This window comes from Phycodurus eques, chromosome 5 (genome assembly GCF_024500275.1).
Source record: "Phycodurus eques isolate BA_2022a chromosome 5, UOR_Pequ_1.1, whole genome shotgun sequence".
Taxonomy (NCBI): Eukaryota; Metazoa; Chordata; class Actinopteri; order Syngnathiformes; family Syngnathidae; genus Phycodurus; species Phycodurus eques.
Window position 1 is genome coordinate 14,277,001 of NC_084529.1, and position 23,257 is coordinate 14,300,257.

Here is a 23,257-nt window from a genome sequence, read left to right on the forward strand (position 1 = left end):
TGTTCCGCCATAAAAGGGATACAGATTTTTCATTCTGCTTGACCGAAAAGCAGAACAGGACAAAAAATAAATAAATGATGGACTGATACAAAGTGGAAAAGTCTTCTGTTGTCCGACGAGTCCACATTTCAAATTGTTTTTGGAAATTGTGGACATTGTGTCCTCTGGGCCAAAGAGGAAAGGAACCATCCGGACTGTTATGGGCACAAAATTCAAAAGCCAGCATCTGTGATGGTATGGGGCTGTGTTAGTGCCAATGGTATGGGTAACTTACACATCTGTGAAGGCACCATTAATGCTGAAAGGTACATACATGTTTTGGAGAAACAGATGCTGCCATCCAAGCAACGTCTTTTTCTTGGACGCCCCTGCTTATTTTAGCAAGACAATGGCAAACCACATTCTGCACGTGTTACAACAGCCTGGCTTCGTAGTAAAAGAGTGCGGGTACTAGACTGGCCTGCCTGCAGTCCAGACCTGTCTCCCATTGAAAATGTCATCTGTCATGGTTGTAAAGTGCATCACTGACATTTTTGTGTGTGTGTGATTTCCTACTGTTAGGTACCCAAGAGAAGACATGGGACGAAGGCTGTTTTATGTCATGAATATTTATTGAATCTGTTGAGGCATGAACCAGTGGAGTTGAATCCAGATATGGTTGTGCAATGAGGTCAAAAGCTGTGAGGTTCTGGTAGGTAGGAGGCAAGGCAAACAAAGCAGGAGTACAGCAAAAGATGCTGGTGCTGGACCTCTGAGAGGAACCAACTGAAAATGTTGGTCGCACAGTGCTACTAGTGCAAAAGTTAGTGTAGTGCGCTGCTCATGCATGCTAATGTGTGCTAATGCTAACGTGTGTTAAGATACCTATGAGCGAGTAGTAGCGAATAGTTGCAAATGATTCCGCTTGCATCTTGTTTCTCCATGAGGAAGTGGAGTCTGTACTCTGCAGCAGCTCGGCAGCTTGCCATGTTCTCCTCCCGCCGGCTCGCACATAGTCGAGCAGACACACACACACACAGACACACACACACACACACACTGAGACACAGAAGCCTCTCTCCACACTTTCTGTAACTTGTCGTCAGACAGGCAGTCATTGCCTGACCGTCATCTTTCTCTGTACTGGCCTTTAAGACACAATTGAGCGCTGTAGTGTGTGTGTGTTTTAACACTGGTATGTTGAAAAACTGGTACCGTGCTATTTTTTACTTCAAAATATCTTTGTTCGGTACTCCTATCGGTACTTTGTGCAACACAACTATGCATGCAGAAGTTTGGTGTAACGTGTGGCATGTTAACTTCCGGTCGGCATGTAAACGCATAGTGACAACAAGGGGAAATGTGATAAAAATCCATAACCAGTTGACGCTGAACATAGCAACACAGTGTTGCCTGGAGGAGCTATCTGAAGACGAAGGTCTTTGAAAAGGGTTCAAATCCGATCCCCAAAAGCCATCTGATTTGCTTTACATTTGAATTCTAATCATCAACGGCGAGTGCTGACGGAAATTGGTCATCGTCCAAATACTACGTGATCGGCAAATTTACATTAGGTGTCAGGTCTTCTGCCTTTCCTCTTTGAGCCCCGACCCTTCCCGTATGGGTGTTTGTGTGCAATTTTGGAGACCGTTGTGTAAGGGCAGGGACCCAGCTGCAAACAATCATCATCATCTCTCGCTGCAGGTTTATGCCAGTCCCAAACTCCACCATGCCACCAGATCGACTTATGCCCGCCGCACACCGAACAATGCGGCCGAACCCGACTGAACTCTCGCGCCGTGTGCAGGGTTCAGCAACTAGTTTACATTGTTTACATGCTTTACAGGTTTTGCACGGTGTAGCAATGTCACAGATTACAGCCAATGAAAATGCACATGCAAAAAATACATTAAGGGTTTAAAGCTAGTGAGACCCAGCCACCCGCCGTGCAACAAACAAGCCATATACTGAATTGTGTTTTAAAACAAAAAAATTATTCATTCATTTTCCCATACCGCTTATCCTCACTAGGGTCCCGGGGGTGCTGGAGCCTATCCCGGCTATCTTCGGGCGAGAAGCGGGGTACACCCTGAACTGGTTGACAGCCAATAGCCTCTACATTCAAGGTATTGTCGAATAAATCTCTGATCTCATTGAGAGTGAATAATAAAAATTATGATTCCACTTGCCACTTGCGAGAGGGATGCGGAAACAAGATCGAATATGTAAAAGGAAGTAAGATATATTTTTAAAGGAGAGATGGGCTAAACTATCAATGCACAATACAAGTCGAAATCATGGCGTGGGTCTTTGAGGTCTGCGATTGGCTGGCGACCGGTTCAGGGTGTACCCCGCCTCCCGCCCGAAGAAGATAGCTGGGATAGGCTCCAGCAGCCCGCGACCCTGGTGAGGATAAGCGGTGTAGAAAAAGGATGGATGGATGGATGGGTCTTTGAGGTGTTTCATATCGTGACATTTGGCTGAGAGGTAAGTAAGTTATGAGTCATAACTAAAAAGATCCTTGGTGGGGAAACAGGTCGATTAACTAGGTATGGCAATGAGCAGTTAAATGTCTTTGAAACCCAAACAGATGGCCTGCTCTGATAGAAAGAGCCTCTGCGGTCGCCATCTACAGATGGAATGCATGAAGTTTACCTCCAGGGATTCTGCTTCAAACTACCAATTAGCCACAGCATCATAAAGACATTTTTGTCTTGTGAAATAATATTCACTTGTTAAAGTACTGGTCTATATTTGTCTGGTTTCATATTTTTTATTTTGTTTTATATATGTTCTCAATTAGTTCAAATCCTGGTCCCGCCTGTGTGGAGTTTGCATGTTCTCCCCCCGTGCCTGCGTGGGTTTTCTCCGGGTACTCCGGTTTCTTCCCACATCCCAAAAACATGCATGGTAGGTTAATTGAAGACTCTAAATTGCCTGTCGGTGTAAATGCTAGTGTGAATGTTTTTTTGTTTATCTGTGCCCTGCGATTGGCTGGCGACCAGTTCAGGGTATACCCCGCCTCTTGCCCGAAGATAGCTGGGATAGGCTCCAGCCTGCCCGCGACCCTAGTGAGGATAAGTGGTATGGCAAATGGATGGATGGATGGTCTCAATTATGCTATGTTGAGTTGTCTTATGTTTGACTTGTATTTATGTACAGCACTTTCTTGCAGCTGCAGTTATTTTTAAAGTCCTATCTAAATCAAATTGAGTTAAGATGAGTTTAATTTTTTTTTAATGTTTTCTTTTCACATACATATGTGAGTTTTTCTGTATTCATACTACATGTTTACATACTACAGTGTGTTTCCCCCCCCCCCCCCCCCCCCATGATTAGCATTACCACTACTGACTATCAACGGAACATTGATAGCTGGTGGTGGTGAATGTTCCAACTTGGCAGTTATCGTAAAACATTACCAGTGGGAACATTGTGTTTGTATATTGAGATGCATGTAGATTAATTAGCAAGCTAAACAGAATAAAGCCAAATAAAACAATTATCACCCTTTCCTTGCCCAGGAAGTGATTACCTTGCCTCATTACACTTGTTTGACTTATGGCAAGAGGTGATTATATCATCTTATCAAATGTGCTGACCTGATACTCGCTGAAGTCGATGAAGTCATCTGCATGTTGGTGAGGAGATGCTCACCAGAGTCCTATTAGAGTGGTGATAGCTGCACAAACTAATTGTAATGAGGGGAACTTAAGTCTCATTTAGTGCTGTTTAACCTAGACTGAAAAGTGCAGCTATTGATTTCCATCATGTGACTGGGAATGTTATTATTTGTCATTTTCATTACTTTTACTCAATTTAAAGCACTATAGTGTCTGTTGTGTCTTTACTTAATGTGTATGTAAACCAACTTGACCCCGCAAAATGCATGCTTCAATGAAACCTTTTGTAGAGCATTAGCATTGTTCTAGCAGTTAGTTAAATAGTTATAATCTGGAAGATTTTTTTATTGTAATTTTTTGTTTAAACTCTGATCAATGGGAGAGTCAACATCACTGTTACATATAGGACAGAGGTAGAGGTCTGTGCTCTTCTGACTGAGATTGTTTTGTTTTATTTGTCATCAGCATCAATTATTTTACGCAGAGCTCCAACTTTTAAAACTACTGCATTCGTAGTAATGGTACAATGGTGAGTTAGATATTTAGGGCCATATTCTCCGTTGTGCATAAATTAGAAAAGACGTACATCTGCGCACTTTTCTGGCTGTCCGCATTCTCCAGTTAAGTCAAATCTGACTCTACACACCCTTGTGCCAGCTACGCACTCTGGGTGGAGCATAGCGAGCTTGTGTAGGCGTTTGATGCTGGATAGACAGTATATTGTACTTTATTTCTTAAACCATAAAAAGATAGAATAATAGTTAAGGAAGAGGCAGCCGTAAGCATATTATACAAATTATATATATATATATATATATATATATATATATATCGATGGAAAACACAATATTTGATGGTTTATATATGTCAATTATTTGGCTTGAGGTGGTGTGGTGGCCGTTCGGTGTCTTGTTTGTGTAAAAACCCGGAAATGTATTTTCAGCTTGAGTGAAAGCTTCTGTGCATTTTGATTGGCTGTAAGCTGCGACGTTGCGACGGTGGTTCAAATTTTGAATCGCAATGAAAACAGGGGTCAATCAGATCGGCCACTCACAGTTGCCAAACCACGCACACTGCGCGACAGTTCAGATGGGTTTGGGCCCCGTCGCTCTGTGTGGCAACCTTTAGTGTTAGACAATAAGTCATGCCTCTTTGGTTTGTTTGTTTTTTTATTTAAAAAATGGACACAAAAAAAAACCCCACTAATAGTTTTTTGTTTCTTATTTTTTTCTGAACAATACAACAGGCACTACAAAGGTTACCTGTTTTTAAAGACCCTAGCCACTGGAAACACACTATAAAAAAATCAGGTGTTGCCTCAAAGTTAAAAAAAAGATGGAACTATTTCCACTAATATTTTGAAGGTATTTCAATTCAGCTAGTATTGAGTACATGTCACAAGACGTATCTAGCTAAGCAGAGATAAAGTTCCAATTATCTGTGTGATAATGTTTTTAGTTGAACAACACATTTTACAGTGTGGGGAGTGAGACTCATGACATGATGCGGTGATGGTGTGTACAATTTCCACTTAATCAGAATTTAAACCTCCCGACACGTAAGGCCAGAGTTGAGTGCTCGCAGCACTTCCCAGCCTAACAAACGTACAACAAAACATTTAACTATACAAGTAGTGTTTTAAGTGAGAAGCAGATAGCATGAATTCCATGTTCGGCTTGTAAAATTTGTCTGCCTTACCAAGTTAGAGATCCAATTTCAGGAAGAGGCAGTGATTAAAAAGTGGAGGGGACGGATCGGTGTCATTATGAATCTGAGTGGATACCAGTACCATCTGCGCCCTTGCCGGCGGCATCTCCTTGTCCAATGATTTAGGGGACCACTCCGCAACCACCGGGTTTCTCCAGCTCATGACCACTCCGCCACGCAAGGCTTGCTCTAAGCCGTGACCAGGGGGCAGTGCGTTAGCCATTTATAATAACGAAACGGTGCTCTCTCTCAAATGTTTCACTCTTTGTTATATTGCCACCATTTGGTAAAATCATTTAAGTTAATTTTTTTTCTCATTAATGTACACACAGCCCCCCATATTGACAGAATTTTCTTTTGCAGATTTATTAAAAAAGAAAAACTGAAACATCACACAGCCATAAGTATTCAGACCCTTTGCTGTGACACTCATATTTATTTGGGTGCTGTCCATTTCTTCTGATCATCCTTGAGATGGTTCTACACCTTCATTTGAGTCCAGCTGTGTTTGATTATACTGATTGGACTTTATTAGGAAAGCCACACAGCTGTCTATATAAGACCTTACGGCTCACATTGCATGTCAGAGCAAATGAGAATCATGAGGTCAAAGGAACTGCCTGAAGAGCTCAGAGACATAATTGTGGAAAGGCACAGATCTGGCCAAGGTTACAAAAAAGGTTCTGCTGCACTTAGGGTTCCTAAGAGCACAGTGGCTTCCATAATCCTCAAATGGAAGATGTTTGGGGCGAACAGAACCCTTCCTAGAGTTGGCCGTCCGGCCAAACTGAGCAATCAGGAAGAAGAGCCTTGGTGAGAGAGGTAAAGAAGAACCCAAAGATCACTGTGGCTGATCTCCAGAGATGCAGTCGGGAGATGGGAGAACGTTCTAGAAAGTCAACCATCACTGCAGCCCTCCACCAGTCAGGGCTTTATGGCAGGGTGGCCCGATGGAAGCCTCTCCTCAGTGCAAGACACATGAAAACCCACATGGAGTTTGCAAAAAAAAACACCTGAAGGACTCCAAGATGGTGAGAAATAAAATGCTCTGGTCTGATGAGACCAGGATAGAACTTTTTGGCCTTAATTCTAAGCGGTATGTGTGGAGAAAACCAGGTACTGCTCATCACCTGTCCAATACAGTCCCAACAGTGAAGCATGGTGGTGGCGGCATCATGCTGTAGGGACAGGATGACTGTTTGCAATTGAAAGAAAGTTGAATGCAGCCAAGTACAGGGATATCCTGGACGAAAACCTTCTCCAGAGTGCTCAGGACCTCAGACTGGGCCGAAGGTTCACCTTCCAACAAGACAATGACACTAAGCACACAGCTAAAATAACAGAGTGGCTTCAGAACAACTCTTTGACTGTTTTTGACTGGCTCAGCCAGAGCCCCGACTTAAACCCAATTGAGCATCTCTGAAGAGACCTGAAAATGGCTGTCCTCCAACGTTCACCATACAACCTGACAGAAATGGAGAGGATCTGCGAGGAGGAATGGTAGAGTATCCCCAAATCCAGCTGTGAAAAACGTCCATCATTTCCAAAAAGACTCATGGCTCTATGAGCTCAAAAGGGTGCTTCTACTAAATACTGAGCAAAGGGTCTGAATACTTATGGCTGTGTGATATTTTAGTTTTTCCTTTATAATAAATCTGCAAAATTTTCAAGAATTCAGTTTTTTCCCCCTGTCAATATGGGGTGCTGTGTGTACATTAATGCGGAAAAAATGAACTTAAATGATTTTAGCAAATGGTTGCAATATAACAGTGAAAAATTTAAGGGGGTCTCAATTAATCCGTACCCTCTGCAGTTAATGTTAGAGGGAGGATTAAAACATACACTTACGCAAGTGCGACCAGATTACATTTTTTACTAGCGCACACTGAAAGAAGGATCGCATATGTGACCATTTTGACGGCAGTCGAGCCCTGTTTCGAATTCAAAGATACAAGACGGCAGCACGGAATGTACCCGGAGTAAACGAGATTTTGTCAGCGATAATGTCTTAATTCGCAGATTCGATCAACGATTGATCGGCAAATTAACACATTACAGCTGATCACAATATTTGCATCAAATGCAAATTATTGGCCAATCCGATCAGTCTGATCAGATCAGTGTAAAGTCTACTAGGTACATAGCCTATTAAAACTCTAAACTCTAAAACAGTTGCTCATGTCATTGCTAACCAAAGCAGCATCACTTTAACAATTTCTCAGATTACTTAAAATGTGCAGACTAACCGATTGTTCTTACATGATTATGGTATCTTAAATGCAGATTGCATTACAGTAGAATCTTGTATATGATCGCATTTTATGTTGTCTGCATCCATGTTTATGTTACAGGAAGCTTTAGGACTTCCATCCAGTTGGCCTCGGTTGACATTTTGCGGCATTTCCTCATAATATTCATTTTTATTTTGTTTTAAACTACAATTGCACTTGACATAAAATGTAATCTAACATAGTTTATTTTTTATATAAAGTATATGAGTACAAATAAAGGCCTATAGGGGAGGACCGATGCATGTGCAGTTGAATAAGTCTCTCCTCACTATTTGTGTAAATACACTAATATATAATCTAAGGTTCATGTTTTATTACTGAGTATGGTTGTTATGTATTAATTAACTGTACTTCTCTGTCCTTTCAACTATAACTCAGATGTCTGCAGTGGAACTGGAGGTGTATGTGAGCCGTCAGTTCGATGCACTTCGCAGATTGGTACATCTGGAAGAAAAGAGGACCCTACACCTTGTAGATCTCAAAGAGGCGTCCCTATTAGCATCTGCTGCCGAGAAAATTGCGGAGATCAATGTTCAAACTGAGCGTCTCCAGGAAGAAATGGCCAGCATTACACAGCAGCTTTGCTTGTTGGACAAGGAAACAATTGGTCCTGCACTGGCAGCAAAGGCCCTCGCAGAAGCCTCAGGACCAAGTCATAAATTACCGGTAACCGTACCTCAATCCTCATTACACTTCGTATGCTTGTACACTGCCCAGCCAATCCTGTGTCTCCTACTCCTTAAACTAAGGCTCACAGTCAGACACAGATGCTCATTGTGTACATCACTGAGTTGACTCTCAAAAGTATGATTGTTCAGCCGGCACAACCATGCCTGGAAATGTTATGGTTGGTGTGTCCTGTGCATATGATTTTGTTTTTCAGGAACTACTGCCAAATCAGATGTCAATACCTGAAATTGTTCTAAAGGTCAAATAACAACGTTCATGGTCATTTGGGCACCATGTACAGTGGTGTGAAAATGTGTTCCCCCCTCCTGATTTATTTTTGTGCATGTTTGTCAGACTTAAATGTTTCCCATCAAAACATTTAGATATGAGTCAAAGACAACACAAGTAAACAAAAATTCAGTTTTCAAATGAAGGTTTTTATGATAAGGGATGGGGGGGGGGAGAATCTAATCCTACATGGCTCTGTGTGAAAAGGTGATTGCCCCCTAAAACTAATAACTGGTTGGGATATCCTTAGCAGCAACAACTGCAATCAAGCATTTGCGATAACTTGCAATGAGTCTCGTACAGCGCTGTGGAGGAATTTTGGCCTCGTCATCTTTGCAGAATTGTTGTAATTCAGCCACATTGGAGGTTTTCCGAGCATTAACCACCTTTTTTAAGGTCATGCCACAGCATCTCAATAGGATTCAGGTCAGGACTTTCACAAGCCCACTCCAAAGTCTTAATTTTGTTTTTCTGGTGTGTTTTGGATCATTGTCCTGCTGCAAAACACAAGTTTGTTTCAGCTTGAGGTAACGAACAGATAGTTCGTAGACAGCAGAATTCATGGTTCCATTTATCACGGTCAAAGTCTTCCAGGTCCTGAAGCAGCAAAAGACCATCATACCACCACCACCATATTTTAATTTTAATGTTGGTATGATGTTCGTTTTCTGAAATGCGGTGTTACTTTTATGCCAAATGTAATGGCACACCTTCCAAAAAGTTCAACTTTTGTCTCATCAGACCACAGAGTATTTTCCCAAAAGTCTCGAGGATTATCAGGATGTCTTAAGGCAAAATTGAGATCAGCCTTAATGTTCTTTTGGCTCAGCAATGGTTTTCGTTTTGGAACTCTGCCATGTAGGTCATTTTTGCCTAGTCTCTTTCTTATGGTGAAGTCATGACCTAAACTGAGGCAAGTGAGGCCTGCAGTTCTTTGGATGTTATTGTGACCTATTTCCTATTTAAGCGATTTCTTGTTTGACAACAGGTGTAGCAGTATCAGGCCTGGGTGTGGCTAGAGAAATTGAACTCAGGTATGGTAAATCACAGTTACAGTATGTTTTAAAAATAAAAACCATTTGAAAACTGCATTTTGTGTTTATTTGTGTTGTCTTTGACTAATATTTACATTTGTTTGATAATGGGAAACATTTAAGTGTAATAAAAATGCAAACAAATTAAGAAATCAGGAAGGGAGCAAATACTTCTTCACACCAATGTATGTCACATTGTTGTAAACATTTTAACACGTCACAGTCAAGCATATATTATCACATTGTTGTTGGTGCATAATTATGCAAGAAATTACATCTTTAAAGTGTCCACAGCTGAATTCATTAGTTTTTTTTTTAAACAATTATACAACAAATGTCTCACATGGCAGAAATGATAAGTGTGTGCCCCCATGTGTACACAGACGTGTATATGCACATCTAAACATGATGAGATGGAACAGCACAAGTTAAATGGCTGTTTAAATTTCTTACAAATCAGTTGGATTAATAAAGGATGGAAAGTAAAGTTGCTGTAATCACACTCCTGAATGAATCCATGATACTGGTAGTTTCTGTATAGGAGATGTCTGAATGCATACAGTGCCGTGAAAAGTACTTGACCCCTTTTCAAATTCCCTTTTTCCCCCCCCCATGTTTTCCTCACTTTAATGGTTAAGATCATTAAAGAGAGGTAAATATCAGACAACGATAACCCAAGTCAACGTAAAATGCTGTTTTTAAATGGTGATTTCATTTATTAAGAAACAATTATTATATTATTATAATATATAATCTGTGGAGGCACAGGAGATGACTGGTTAGCACATCTGCCTCACAGTTCTGAGGACCGTGGGTTTTCTCCGGGCACTCCGGTTTCCTCCCACATCCCAAAAACATGCATGGTAGGTTGATTGACGACTCTAAATTGCCTGTCGGTGTGAATGTGAGTGCAAATGGCTGTTTGTTCTATGTGCCCTGCGATTGGATGGCGACCAGTTCAGGGTGTACCCCGCCTCTCGCCCGAAGATAGCTGGGATGGGCTCCAGCACCCCTGCGACCCTAATGAGGATAAGCGGATTGGAAGATGAATGAATATTATTGTATAAATTATTCACAGTTACCTGTCCCTGTGTGGGAAAGGTAATGCCCTCCAAAACCTAATAAATGGTTGGGCTACCCTCAGCAGCAACAAATGAAATCAAGCGGTTTCTATAAGTCTTTCACATCTCTGTGGAGCTATTTTGGCCCACTCTTCCTCACAGAATTTTTTTTAATTCAGCAACAATAGAGGGGTTTCAAGCATAACCGGCCTTTTTAAGGTCATGCCACAGCATTTCAGTTGGATTCAAGTCCAGACTTTGACTAGGTCACTCCAAAACATTTATTCATTTTAAAGCCATTCAGAAGTTGACTTAATATTGTGTTTTGTATCGTTGTCCTGCTGCAGAGCCCAAGTGAGCTCTTTTTATTCAGCAGTGGTTTTTGCTTTGGAACTCTGTCATGGATGGCATTTTTGCCCAGTCTCTTCGTTAATACTGAGTCATGAAGACTGACCTTAACTGACACAAGGGAAGCCTGGAGTTCTTTAGATGTTGTCCTGGGTTGCTTTATGACCTTCTGCATGAGCCGTCACTGTGCTCCTGGGGTCATTTTTGTAGGCCAACCACTACTGAGAAGGTTCACCACTGTTTCATGTTTTCTCCATTTGTGGGTAATAGCTCCCACCGTGGTTTTCTGGAATCCTAATGCTTTAGAAATGGCTTTGTAACCCTTTGTCACAATCTGTCACAAGGTAATTCATGTTGATGTAGTGAAGTGTTCTAACATGGGCATCTGTGTCAACCAGCTCACTGTTAATTCTTATAGACATAACTGTGATGCCGTTCAGAAGTGATCCTTGGGAAAAAGTGGTCCCCTGGATCGAAAGAGATTTCTGCAAGGAAGATTTTAAAGTGATTTGTATTCCTTATAGTCCTTAGACTTTTACACATTACCCTTGACAATTTAACTGTTTTCATTCGATTCCAAGACTGACATTGTTTCAAAACTGGGCAGCAATCTTGTCTGCAAAATTTTAACACTGATGGTAAATTTATTTATTTATTTATTTTTTTTTAAATTGCATTCAGGTTTAAGCAAACATTACCAATGGCTTTGTTGTGGTTAAAGAATGCATTTAATGTTCAACCAGAGATTAGTTCTATAAAGACAAGCTTACCAGCGGTGAGGGATGCCGTCAAGCTGAAGAAGGAGTCCTCTATCGGGCCTTTTTGGCCTGTGGGACTCCTGAGGCAGCTGATGGGTACTGACTGGCCAAGCTGAATGCAGCTTTGGTGGTTGCTGAGGCAAAAACTTGGACCTGGGAGGAGTTCAGTGAGGCAATGGAGAACGACGTCCGAACGGCTTCGAGGAAATTCTGGTCCACCATCCGGCGTCTCAGGAGGGAGAAGCAGTGTACCATCAACACTGTGTATAGTGGGGATGGGGCTCTGCTGACCTCGACTCGGGACATTGTGTGTCGGTGGGGAGAATACTTCGAAGACCTCTTCAATTCCAGCGGCATGCCTTCCCACGAGAAAGCAGAGTCTGGGGTCTCTGAGGCGGGCTTTTCTATCTCTTGGGTTGAGGTCACAGAGGGGGTGAAAAAACTCCTCGGTGGCAAAACCCTGGCTCTGGATGTTGTGGGTCCGTCCTGTTTGACACGGCTCTGCAACATCGCATGGACATGGGGGACAGTGCCTCTGGATTGGCTGACTGGGGTGGTGGTCCCCCTTTTTTTAAAAGGGTTCCAACTACAGGGGGCTCACACTCCTCAGCCTTCCTGGTAAGGTCTATTAAGGGGTGCTGGAAAGGAGGGTCCTTCGGGAAGTCAAATCTCAGATTCAGGAGGAGCAGTGTGGTTTTTGTCCTGGCCGTGGAACAGTGGACCAGCTCTACACCCTCGGCAAGGTGTAGAGCTGATCTACATGTGTTTTGTGGACTTGGAGAAGGCGTTTGTCCATCTCGCTCAGGGAGTTCTGTGGGGGGTGCTTCGGGAGTATGGGGTGCCGAACCCCCTGATACGGGCTGTTCCGTCCCTGTACGACCAGTGTCAAAGTTTGGTCCGCATTACAAGCAGTAAGTCGGACTCGTTTCCGGTGAGGGTTGGACTGCGCCAAGGCTGCCCTTTGTCACCGATTCCGTTCATAATTTCTAGGCGCAGCCGAGGCGTGGAGGGGGTCCGTTTTGGTGACCTCAGTATTGCATCTCTGGTTTGTGCAGATGATGTGGTTCTGTTGGCTTCATCAAGCCGTGATCTCCAACTCTCACTGGAACGGTTCGCAGCCGAGTGTGAAGCGGCTGGGATGAGAATCAGTACCTCCAAATCTGAGACCATGGTCCTCAGTCGGAAAAGGGCGGAGTGCCCTCTCCGGGTCGGGGATGAGCTCCTGCCCCAAGTGGAGGAGTTCAAATATCTTGGAGTCTTGTACACGAGTGAACGGAAGATCGACAGGTGGATCGTGCAGCATCTGCAGTGATGCGGACTTTGTATCGGTCCGTTGCGGTGAAGAAGGAGCTAAGCCAAAAGACGAAGGTCTTGATTTACTGGTCGATCTACGCTCACCTATGGTCACGAGCTGTGGGTCGAAAGAACAAGATCCCGGATACAAGCGGCCGAAATTAGTTTCCTCCGCAGGGTGTCCGGGCTCTCCCTGAGAGAGAGAGGGTAAGAAGCTCGGTCATCCGGGAGGAGCTCTGAGTAGAGCCGCTGCTCCTCCGTATTGAGAGGAGCCAGATGAGGTGGCTCGGGCATGTGATTAGGATTCCTCCCCGGTGAGGTGTTATTGCCATGTCCCACCGGGAAGACACCCCGGTGACTACCCAGGACCCGCTGGAGAGACTATGTCTCCCGGCTGGCGTGGGAACTCCTAGGGATCCCCCCAGAAGAGCTGGATGAAGTGGCTGGGGAGAGGGAAGTCTGGGCTTCCCTGCTGAGGCTGCTGCCCCCGTGACCCGACCTCAGATAAGCGGAGGAAAATGGATGGATGGAAGACAAGCTTGTCAATAAGCAATTACATGCTATTGGTTGGTCAGAATAAACATTTAGTGTGGTTCTAATGAAAAGAAACTTGAGTATGCTTGAGAATGTGTTTCTATGCTGGTCAGTAGTTTGTCAGGACAAATGACTTCTTCCTTAAATATGTGAAAGCAGTTTGACAATACTTGCACTGACGTTAATTTTTCAGAGGCCTGAAGCATATTACATACTTCCATCCCTTTTAAATTCAGAAACACTGAACATCCTCCCTCGCCCTTTCATTTAAAACCTGTAGAGGAAGCATTTACTGCTCTGTGTCCACAACTGAAAACATCAAATGCCTATATTTGGCATCGGTGAACATCAACCAGGGTATCTTTACTGTACTCTTGATGCTGCCGCGGGTGATATAGGTTGTATCTCTGTTAATTAATTGATTGTTTGTGGTTGTCCTGTTACAGTTTAAGGTAGACTAAGAGATGGACTGATTCATTCTTGATTAATTTGGGCTGTCAATGGATAATCTGAATTTAATTCTATCATCAAATAAGTCCACTGTTTTTAGTGCACTTCCACTGAATGCTGCATTATACACTATAATCTGTTTATGACACTAGCCCTGGAACTACTTTGTGTTTGTATATGCTGCCGGGAGACATAGTCTCTCCAGCATATCCTGAGCCATCCCCTGGGCCTCCTCCCGGTGGAACATGTCCCGGGGGCATCCTAACCAAAAGCCCGTGCCACCTCATCTGACTCCTCTCAATGCGGAGGAGCAGCACCTCGAATCTGATCCCCTCCCAGATGACCAAGCTTCTCACCTTCTCACTTTAAAAAAAAAAAAAAAAAAGTAAAACGACCCCAAAGATAAGGAATTATAGCACCTTTACACAGTATGTTGCTTATTTTGCTGAAATCATCCTGCTTGAGAGAGTGACCCAGCCTCATGCAAATGAGCTTGCTCTCGTCCCGCCCCACATACTGCTGGGCCAGTGGTGAGTACAGCTTTTGTTACCATGATGACAAGAGGTAGAGCTAAAATTGGCTGAATTTAGGGCCCCAAATCTCAACAAGTGACTGCCCCAACAAAACCAGCATGGATTCTCTTTTCAACCAATTACTGTACAGACCTGTGATTGTGTCAAAGCACATCGCCAAACACAAATACTCCCCCACCTACCACCATGTTGACAAATCTACCGAGCAATCAAGTAAGTACCGCTTATCAGTTGCTAACACCTAGTGTTAGCAAATTTATGGCACTTGCTCGAAGCCACCATTGGCGAATTTAACCATATACCCAGACCCCTCCTTTAAAGCAAGTCCCAAAAAGATTTGAGTACATTTCCACTGAAGTGAGCAATCACTCTTAAAGGCAGTATTTATGAGCAAGCCACCAAATTACACTTGTCAGTTAATGGGGTGGTGTGGTGCATGACATTGCCAAAGAAAAATACAAACACCCACGTTGTGAGCGTAGTCAAACATATGAGTATGTGCTGGTTATCAGATACTAATGCTGTTGGCTAAAGCTGATACTATTATGCTAACACTGCAGCTCTGCTTATTTTTTAGCTTTGACATGCTAGTGCTTCCATGTAGTCTGGTGTCCAGAATCCAGACGTCACGTAAAAGGGTCTCTGGATCTTCGGCCACTCAAGCTGGTCACAAATACAGTGTGGGGTTGTTTATTATCTAAATTAGCTCCACAGTGGTGTTGACATGCATAACTGCTCACTCGCAGACACATATTAAGAAATAGGTAGGTAACAAAAGATTTACTTAGCTGTTTAAATTCACTCTCGATTGGTACGCAGACAATCTGGAGACCCAACTATCCGTACAGAAACAATAAAATGTCAAATTTCCATAATATGTCCCCTTTAAGGCACGTTTGAACCCACAATTGTTAAGATATTTCTTTAGATCCTGTTTTATATGCATTAAATCTTGTGTTATTATACCTTAACTCTCACTTCATTGAAATTATGGCTAAATAGTGCAGGGGGTTTTCACATTAGACACAATGACCAAGGCAGTTTTCTAGAAAACATAGCAATTATAATATAAACATATTTTATTAATAGGTTGAATTATCAATACATATTTATGGTGTCTTTACTTAACCCTACCCCATGCCAACAACACGACAAAAGCAGAACTCTAAAATGATAACACTTTACATAAATGCGCTAAAACGCTGTGCACTAGTAGTTGGTGATGTCATTTGGTAAAGAAACATGCACATTTGCATTACCCGCTTATTCCCCTGAATCTTATTCATAAGTATACCGTATATTGGGGGACTATTTGCACGGTTAGACTTCGACATTTGTCGGTAATGCACTAAATTTACACCAGATAAGCATTACATAACTCTATAATAAATAATAATAAATACATAAATAAATCGCTAAACTTAACATTTCAGAATCAGAATCAGAATCATCTTTATTTGCCAAGTATGTCCAAAACACACAAGGAATTTGTCTCCGGTAGTTGGAGCCGCTCTAGTACAACAAACAGTCAATTTACAGAACACTTTGGGGACATAAAGACATTGACAAAAAACAATTGTGCAAAAAGATGCAGAGTCCTCTAGCACTTAGAGCAGTTTGAACGACTAATATTGCAATAGTCCGGTGCAATGACCATTGTGCAAAGGGCGCTGAGACTTCAAGGAGTGTATGCGGTTTAAAGTGACGAGTAGTGCGATCATCTGGGACAATGTCGGTTGTGCAAATGTTACAGATACTCCTCAATCAGTGTGCAAATGGAGCAGATGCTACTCTGGCATGAGTGGCCAGTATATGCAAATAGTGCAGCATGGCGAGACAACTACAGTGAGTGCACAAGTAATACATAATTGGCCCCACAGAAATGTGACAACGAACTCAAGTCAAAAAATTGCCAGCTTGTTGTAATGGAATTATAGGTTAGGTGTTTAAGAAGTTGATCGCAAGAGGGAAGAAGCTGTTGGAATGTCTACTAGTTCTAGTTTGCGTTGATTATTGATTTAATAAGGATAAAAGTAATTTTCAATGTTTTGGACAGAAACACAGTGTTGTTTTTAAAACTTGGACTGCAGGGCACATTTGCAACATTATGATCCAAAAGTTGTTGTTGTGTAAACAAATGAGCAAAACAACAGTTATTTTGTTTTTCGATGAAGCCTTAGCAAAGCCTGAGGGATGTAGTCTCTTTTCATTTATCCATCTCTATAAAGAGCAGACTGATTTCGTTTACCAGTTCTCTTCCTCCACCCATTAGAATTAAACGTATTTTCAACTTTTGTTCATGAAAAGCGCTGCTTGCGGCTCCATAACCGAAAGATAAGAAAATCATTTGCTCGTCCGTAAACATAAAGAACCATGCAACATTGTCAGACAACCTTGTCAGTTAAAAAAAAAAAAAAAAAAACATCCATCTGAACCTATTGATTCAGCATCCAAACTTTTATCTGAAGAACAGGTCATGTTAAATATTCTTCTGGCTTGGGGCCAAACAAAAATGGTTGATCTTTATCTACCACCTCTCTCCAGATGAGAGCATAGGACCTTACACGTTAAGCCCATAGGGTTCACAGACAGTACTGATAGTGACAAACCAGCCCAAACCACTTTGGATACTTTTTTGCGGAAGTTATCATTAACTATTCTAGGCTCCAGCACGCCCGCGACCCTAGTGCGGAGAAGTGGCTCAGAAAATGGATGGATGGATCGATGGATGGATGGATATTCTATACCACTGGGATACCCTCAGCTATGGTACTGAAAATGTATCCATCATTCAAATTAATTCTTCTCTGTCTCTTTTAACTATTACTGCTGGTGTTAGGAATCCTACTTGTTTTTAAGTGTATTTTCAAAATTTCAGTTCATGTCAGCAAAAAATCTGAATCAGAAACATCGTTTTTGTAACGTGTTGCAGCCATAAAATTCTAAGTTAATGATTATTTGCTAAAAACAATAAAGTTTATCAGTTTGAACGTTAAATATATTGTCTTTGTAGTGTATTCAATTAAATATAGGTTGAACATGATTTGCAAATCATTGTATTCTGTTCTTATTTATGTTTAACACAACGTCCCAACTTCATTGGAATTGGGGTTTTTATATGCATCTAGCCCCAAGCAACTGCACATTAACTGTACAAATGAAAGAAAAGAAATACATTTATTGCTTTATGTTTTTGTTATCGCCCATCCGACTAGCTGCTCAAGACAACAAGTTGAGCTCAATTAATGGCTATGAGAGCTCAGAGCAACTTGGGAATCAAGCTGAATAAACACACTTCCCATTTACGCTCCAATTACTCCCTTACAGCAAAATTTTGCTTATGTTAAGCAACAAGAAAAGTCTCTTTGCAAATATGTTGTACAACCAGTGGATTGGTTCTTTTTGGAATGTTAGCATATCTCAAGTGGACTTTTGAGTCCCAAGCACCCCGCAACAACCACCTACCCACCCCCACACCGTGTTCAAATATTTAAAACAAAGTATTTTATAAGATCTGAAACATTACATTTTAAGCTTGATGAGGCAGACAGCAAGTTATTGCTAAAACTAAAATAGTAAAACTTCTGTCTTTAACGCCTCAATGAATAAACATAATTCAGTTTAAGAAGAAAATAGTGTGAATGACAATTGTTTCATCCATTTTCTGCTCTGTGTCAAGGTTTGATTTGTGAACACTCCTTTAAAGAGTGTCATTTACTGTAACTATAGAATGTTGCTATGTTGGTTTTGAACGTGGAGATGTGATTCTGTTGTTGCTCAGTGCAAGGGCGTAGCTTTTGGAGTGGGATACAAGGACCCCAAAATCATGAAAAAATCCGAAACGATCTTAACAGATTCTTCCAATTTCCATTGTTTTGAATGGGATTTTTTTTAAATGCACCTCTAAAGGGGACTGAAAGGGAAACAATGTGAGGCAAGGGTATGTTGTACATGTCCCCACTAGTCTAAACATGGTATTCCGATTAATATTGTGTTTGTGGAAAAAGAATTAAACAGATAAACTAATACATTTTCACCTGTTCAAAGAGGCGGCCATTTTGGGCAACATTGCCCTCTGCTGTCGACTGAAATTAACATCATAGGTGCCCTTGCAAACGTGCCTGAACCAAAGCCAGAAATAAAGATATCGGGCTCCCCCTGTATGCTGCGATAACTAGCAGAACTAAGGGTTGATTACATGATGGTTTGGACAATATACTAGCAAGTTTTAAACCATCATGTAATCAACCGCTGCCTCCCTTCAAAAAGTCGAAGTCAAGCCAGCTGCAACAAGGTTATTCTTATTAAGCACCATGGCATAAAGAAAATAAAGCACCACGGCAACATGCTGGATGTCACCAGCGCACTGTGGAGACCAATTGCCAACTTCAAAATAAAAGCCCCACCTTTCGACATCAGTGGCTTATTAGGCTTTTGCCTATGAATATTATCATTCATCCAGGTAGTTTCATTCTCAGGGCATTGAATCCATCGCAACTGTACTTTTCTGTTTGTCCAGTTGCGATGGATTCAATGCCAGGCTTCGCACTGCCCGTTGGCCATCTCGCCAATGGGTAATTGAAACAGGATGTGGCAGAGCGAATATTGCCCATGTTCACCAAGCTAGCGAATCAAAATTGCCTGCACCAAAACTCAAAAGTCCTTTCTGTAGTTCACATTAGTTCTCACAGCTAGCTAGCTGCCTTCTTCATCAATGCACGAGCCGCTAATCCCACTTTGATTGTCATGCCAAGTGGCAGTGCTGGCTCGAACCAAGGTGTAACTAGCTAGTCATTTTGGGGCCAAAGGCAAACATAGTCACGGCCTCCTCCCCATTCCTTTATGTAATTTAGACCACTTTTTCCTGCTTTTGAAATCTGTTACAATTATCTGAAAGCTAAAGTTAGTCTACTAATATTTAGCACCAAAGATTTAGAATATTGTTTGTCTTCAACTAAAAACTATTTAAAGGCCTTAAGATCCTGATTGAGGATTATCAAATAGCAAGTGAATTATCACAACATTACTTTAATTGATAAGAACATGAATTAACATTTAATATAATTTACCATTTACTGTACAATCTATCCAAAATGTAGACCAGAACCCTTCTTAGAGCTGGCCGTCCAGCCAAACTGAGCAGTCGGGGCCTTAATTCTAAGCGGTATGTGTGGCGAAAACCAGGTACTGCTCATCACCTGTCCAATACAGTCCCAACAGTGAAGCATGGTGGTGGCAGCATCATGCTGTGGGGGTGTTTTTCAGCTGCAGGGACAGAACGACCGGTCACAATCGAAGGAAAGATGAATGCGGCCAAGTACAAAAACCTTCTTCAGAATGCTCAGGACCTCAGACTGGGCTGAAGGTTCACCTTCCAACAAGACAATGACCCTAAGCACACTACAAAAATAACGAAGGCGTGGCTTCAGAACAACTCCGTGACTGTTCTTGAATGGCTCAGCCAGAGCCTTGACTTAAACCCATCTGAGCACCTGAAAATGGCAACATTCGCCATCCAACTTGACGGAACTGGAGAGGATCTTCAAGGAGGAATGGCAGAGGATCCCCACATCCAGGTGTGAAAAATTTGTTGCATCATTCCCAAAAAGACTCAGGATTGTATTAGCTCAAAATGGTGCTTATATCTGCACAACAGACTCAGAAAACCCTCACCGAGTCATTTAGCAAACAAGTACCATATGCCAAAGCAAGTAAACATTGGCAAGACATAAAGAATGCCATCAACTACATTTCTTTCTGTAGTGTTCTAGCCAGATTTGGAGGCCAGTGTGTGTTGTAGTGACAAATCTATTTGTTTTAAAATATTTTATTAGGTTAGATTTTGATGTCATCATGATTGTTTTTGTTTTGTTACCAAAGCGTAACTAAAATACTATTGCGCAAACCTGATTCGGCATATTGTCCTGTATACTGTCTGGACATAACTTGAAGTTATTAATTGTTAAATATTGCCATATGAGATTCTTGTACAATGTTTCACATTTGATGTATGAAGCAATTTACAAAATAAACATGGTGTTGTTCTGAAATGCTGTGTCCATCAATAAATGTCCTGGGAAGTAAGTCGAGATTTACACCGTTTTTTTCTTTCTTTTTTTTTTTTAAGGATATTGTCAAATGATCATAGAATAAAATAAAAATGTTTGTTTATTTATTTATTTTTATTTTTATTTTTTTCCATATCGCCCACCCCTAGATCTAACGCAATAGTGGTTAATTTGATTGGTGTAGGAAGACAGACACACGAGGTCCTCTGAAGTGTGTGGTGGATGATAGATTTATTTCAACAATGGGCATCCAAACTTCTCAATAATTGTAGAAATAAATTAATTGAATGGATTATTGGTGGCTGGATGGATCAGACGTATTTCATTCAAGAATATTTGAACAGCAGACATCGAACCCTCTGAATTATTGTAGAAAGCAGTTCATTGAACACGTCATCATTATTATCATCATCATGAGCCCTTTTTTTCCCCTTTAAATCACCCACTACAGCTATTCAGAGGGTGGGGCGAGGGGGTGGAGCACATGCATCGATGGGGATAAATTCATAAATTCGCAGACATATTTAAGTCTCCTGCTCGTCCTGTATTTAATCAAGTTCTCCCTTGTTACACCAGCCAAGTGACAATGCTCCAGTGATGCACGGATAGCTCTCTCCATTCATGCGAGACCGTCACTGCGGCTCACTCAAAGGGAATGAATGAATTTAAGCCACTTTGATTGGCAGCGAATACATTTGGGTGTGTTTACGGCCACCGGCGCAGACAGACCCTTTCGTTAAATACGCCGCTTACATGCGTCTGAGAGATTATGACGACCCGATCTAACCCCCCCCATTCGCAGAGTTATTGGATTTGTGCTTGTCAGGAAAATAGAGCCCCTTGACTTACAATGTGGGTTTATGACTAATTTTCTTCTTGCTGGATTGCAAATACAGTGTTTCATAATTTTTATTTTAATATTTATATTTTCTTGTCTTTATTAAATGTATGTCTGGTAGTTATTCTATAATGCTAACACTGGAAAATGAACTGCCAAAATAGCTGATAAAAAGAAAAGAGAAGCATCCCTTCTGATCGCAAATTGAGAGTCAGAATTAATGGGTCAGATTTAGAGCCACACCAGCTGTGGCCCTATTTAATATGAATTATGTTGTTTACCTTTTACTTTATTACCCACAGCACCTGCAGAATCATTTTTTGTGTTTTATTCTTACTCTATTTTTGTCTTTCTCTCTGCTTGCAGAATGACTTTGAGCCTAGACCAAGGTAAGAACACCAATTTGATCCAGGGTCACCTTTTTTTTTTACAGCATGATATTTAAGCGTAAACTTAGGGCACTTCAAAACCACTTCTTTCAGGTCTCTTAACAGTCATAATATTCTCCAAGCTGCAAACTAACATACAACATGTTACTCACCCAATGTTCAATACCAATACAAGCTCACCTATGCACCTCAAGTACTCCCTATCCTCCAAAGCCATCCTTTCACGTTGGTTTCCCAGCAAGGCAATTAGTTGCTCTTATTTACGTGTGCCTGATCTCTCTTGCTGAGTATTTATGTGTCGCAAGTTTATTATAGTAAACTGCAAATTTAGCTACAAGGGAAAGAACACAACAACCACAAAAAACTATCAAGTTCTTATTGGCATGTAAGTTAAACACATTTTTAAAAAGGCCATATGACAGCATGTGCCTCATGAATGTTTTTTTCTGTACTTGTGATGCATCTGAGCTCACCTTACAAGCGGTATTATTTACACTACTTATTGCACTTCAAATTCTGTCGACTATTATACAAGCCCTGCATTTGATTTGTCGATGGAACGTTAGAAAGTTAATAATTCTTTTCAAATAAATTTTTTTTTATCGAGTTTTGATTACACAATATTTATTGTAATTTTTTTTCCACACACTTCACAAATCCCCTGTGTAAAAAAAATCTAAAACTAATACTGAAACTAATAAAAACTAAACTAAAACGAAGCATTTAAAAAAAAAAAAACTAATTAAAACTAACAAACCTGCTCTAAAAACTGATTAAAACTGAATTTGAAAAAGAAAAGTCAAAACGAAATAAAAACTAACTACAATGGAAAATCCAAAACTACTATAACCCTGGTGTGTGTGCAAACTTCACCCCAGTACGTGCTGTTCTGTCATTACATATTGTATATCACGCATGCGCTTTAGTAAATCTTACACGCGCTTTTCAAAATAATGCACGCACAATATATTAATTTGAACCACGCCCCTCCTCTTCGTTAGTCCTCACTGGAGCTCTTGCACATGTAGGAGATACAAGTAAGATTTATTGTGCGCACAATTAGGCCTCTTGCGAGCGCAAGTTGTAAGTCGTGCATGTGTTTTATAAATCGCTATCATGTCATCTCTTGGGTTCTGTATGCATGCATAATATTCCCTCCTTTTTATGAGCAAGAAAGCCGTCTGTGTGCTGATGTGTAAATATGTCATTGATGGTTCAGCCAGTATTATGAGCTCCCAGTTTGGAGCAGATGGCAGAAAGGCTGGACCGAAGGGCAAGATGCAACTGCCTTTGACCAAGGTTAACTGCTACATCTTACACACTCCCTGACATAATTACTCTCCAGTCTCCCATATTGCACTAAAATGCAGTTGGGCAGAATCAAATGTAGCTAG

At 41.4% G+C, this 23,257-nt stretch overlaps 1 protein-coding gene across 1 annotated transcript in view; it reads left to right on the forward strand.

Moving 5' to 3' along the window:
- trim44 (tripartite motif containing 44) overlaps window positions 1-23,257 on the forward strand; it is a 90,114-nt gene that overhangs the window by 22,574 nt on the left and 44,283 nt on the right. Inside the window, exons 4-5 of the mRNA XM_061677743.1 lie at window positions 7,979-8,266; window positions 21,841-21,863. Coding sequence (XP_061533727.1) covers window positions 7,979-8,266; window positions 21,841-21,863 — 311 coding nt within the window. The remainder of the gene's footprint in view (window positions 1-7,978; window positions 8,267-21,840; window positions 21,864-23,257) is intronic.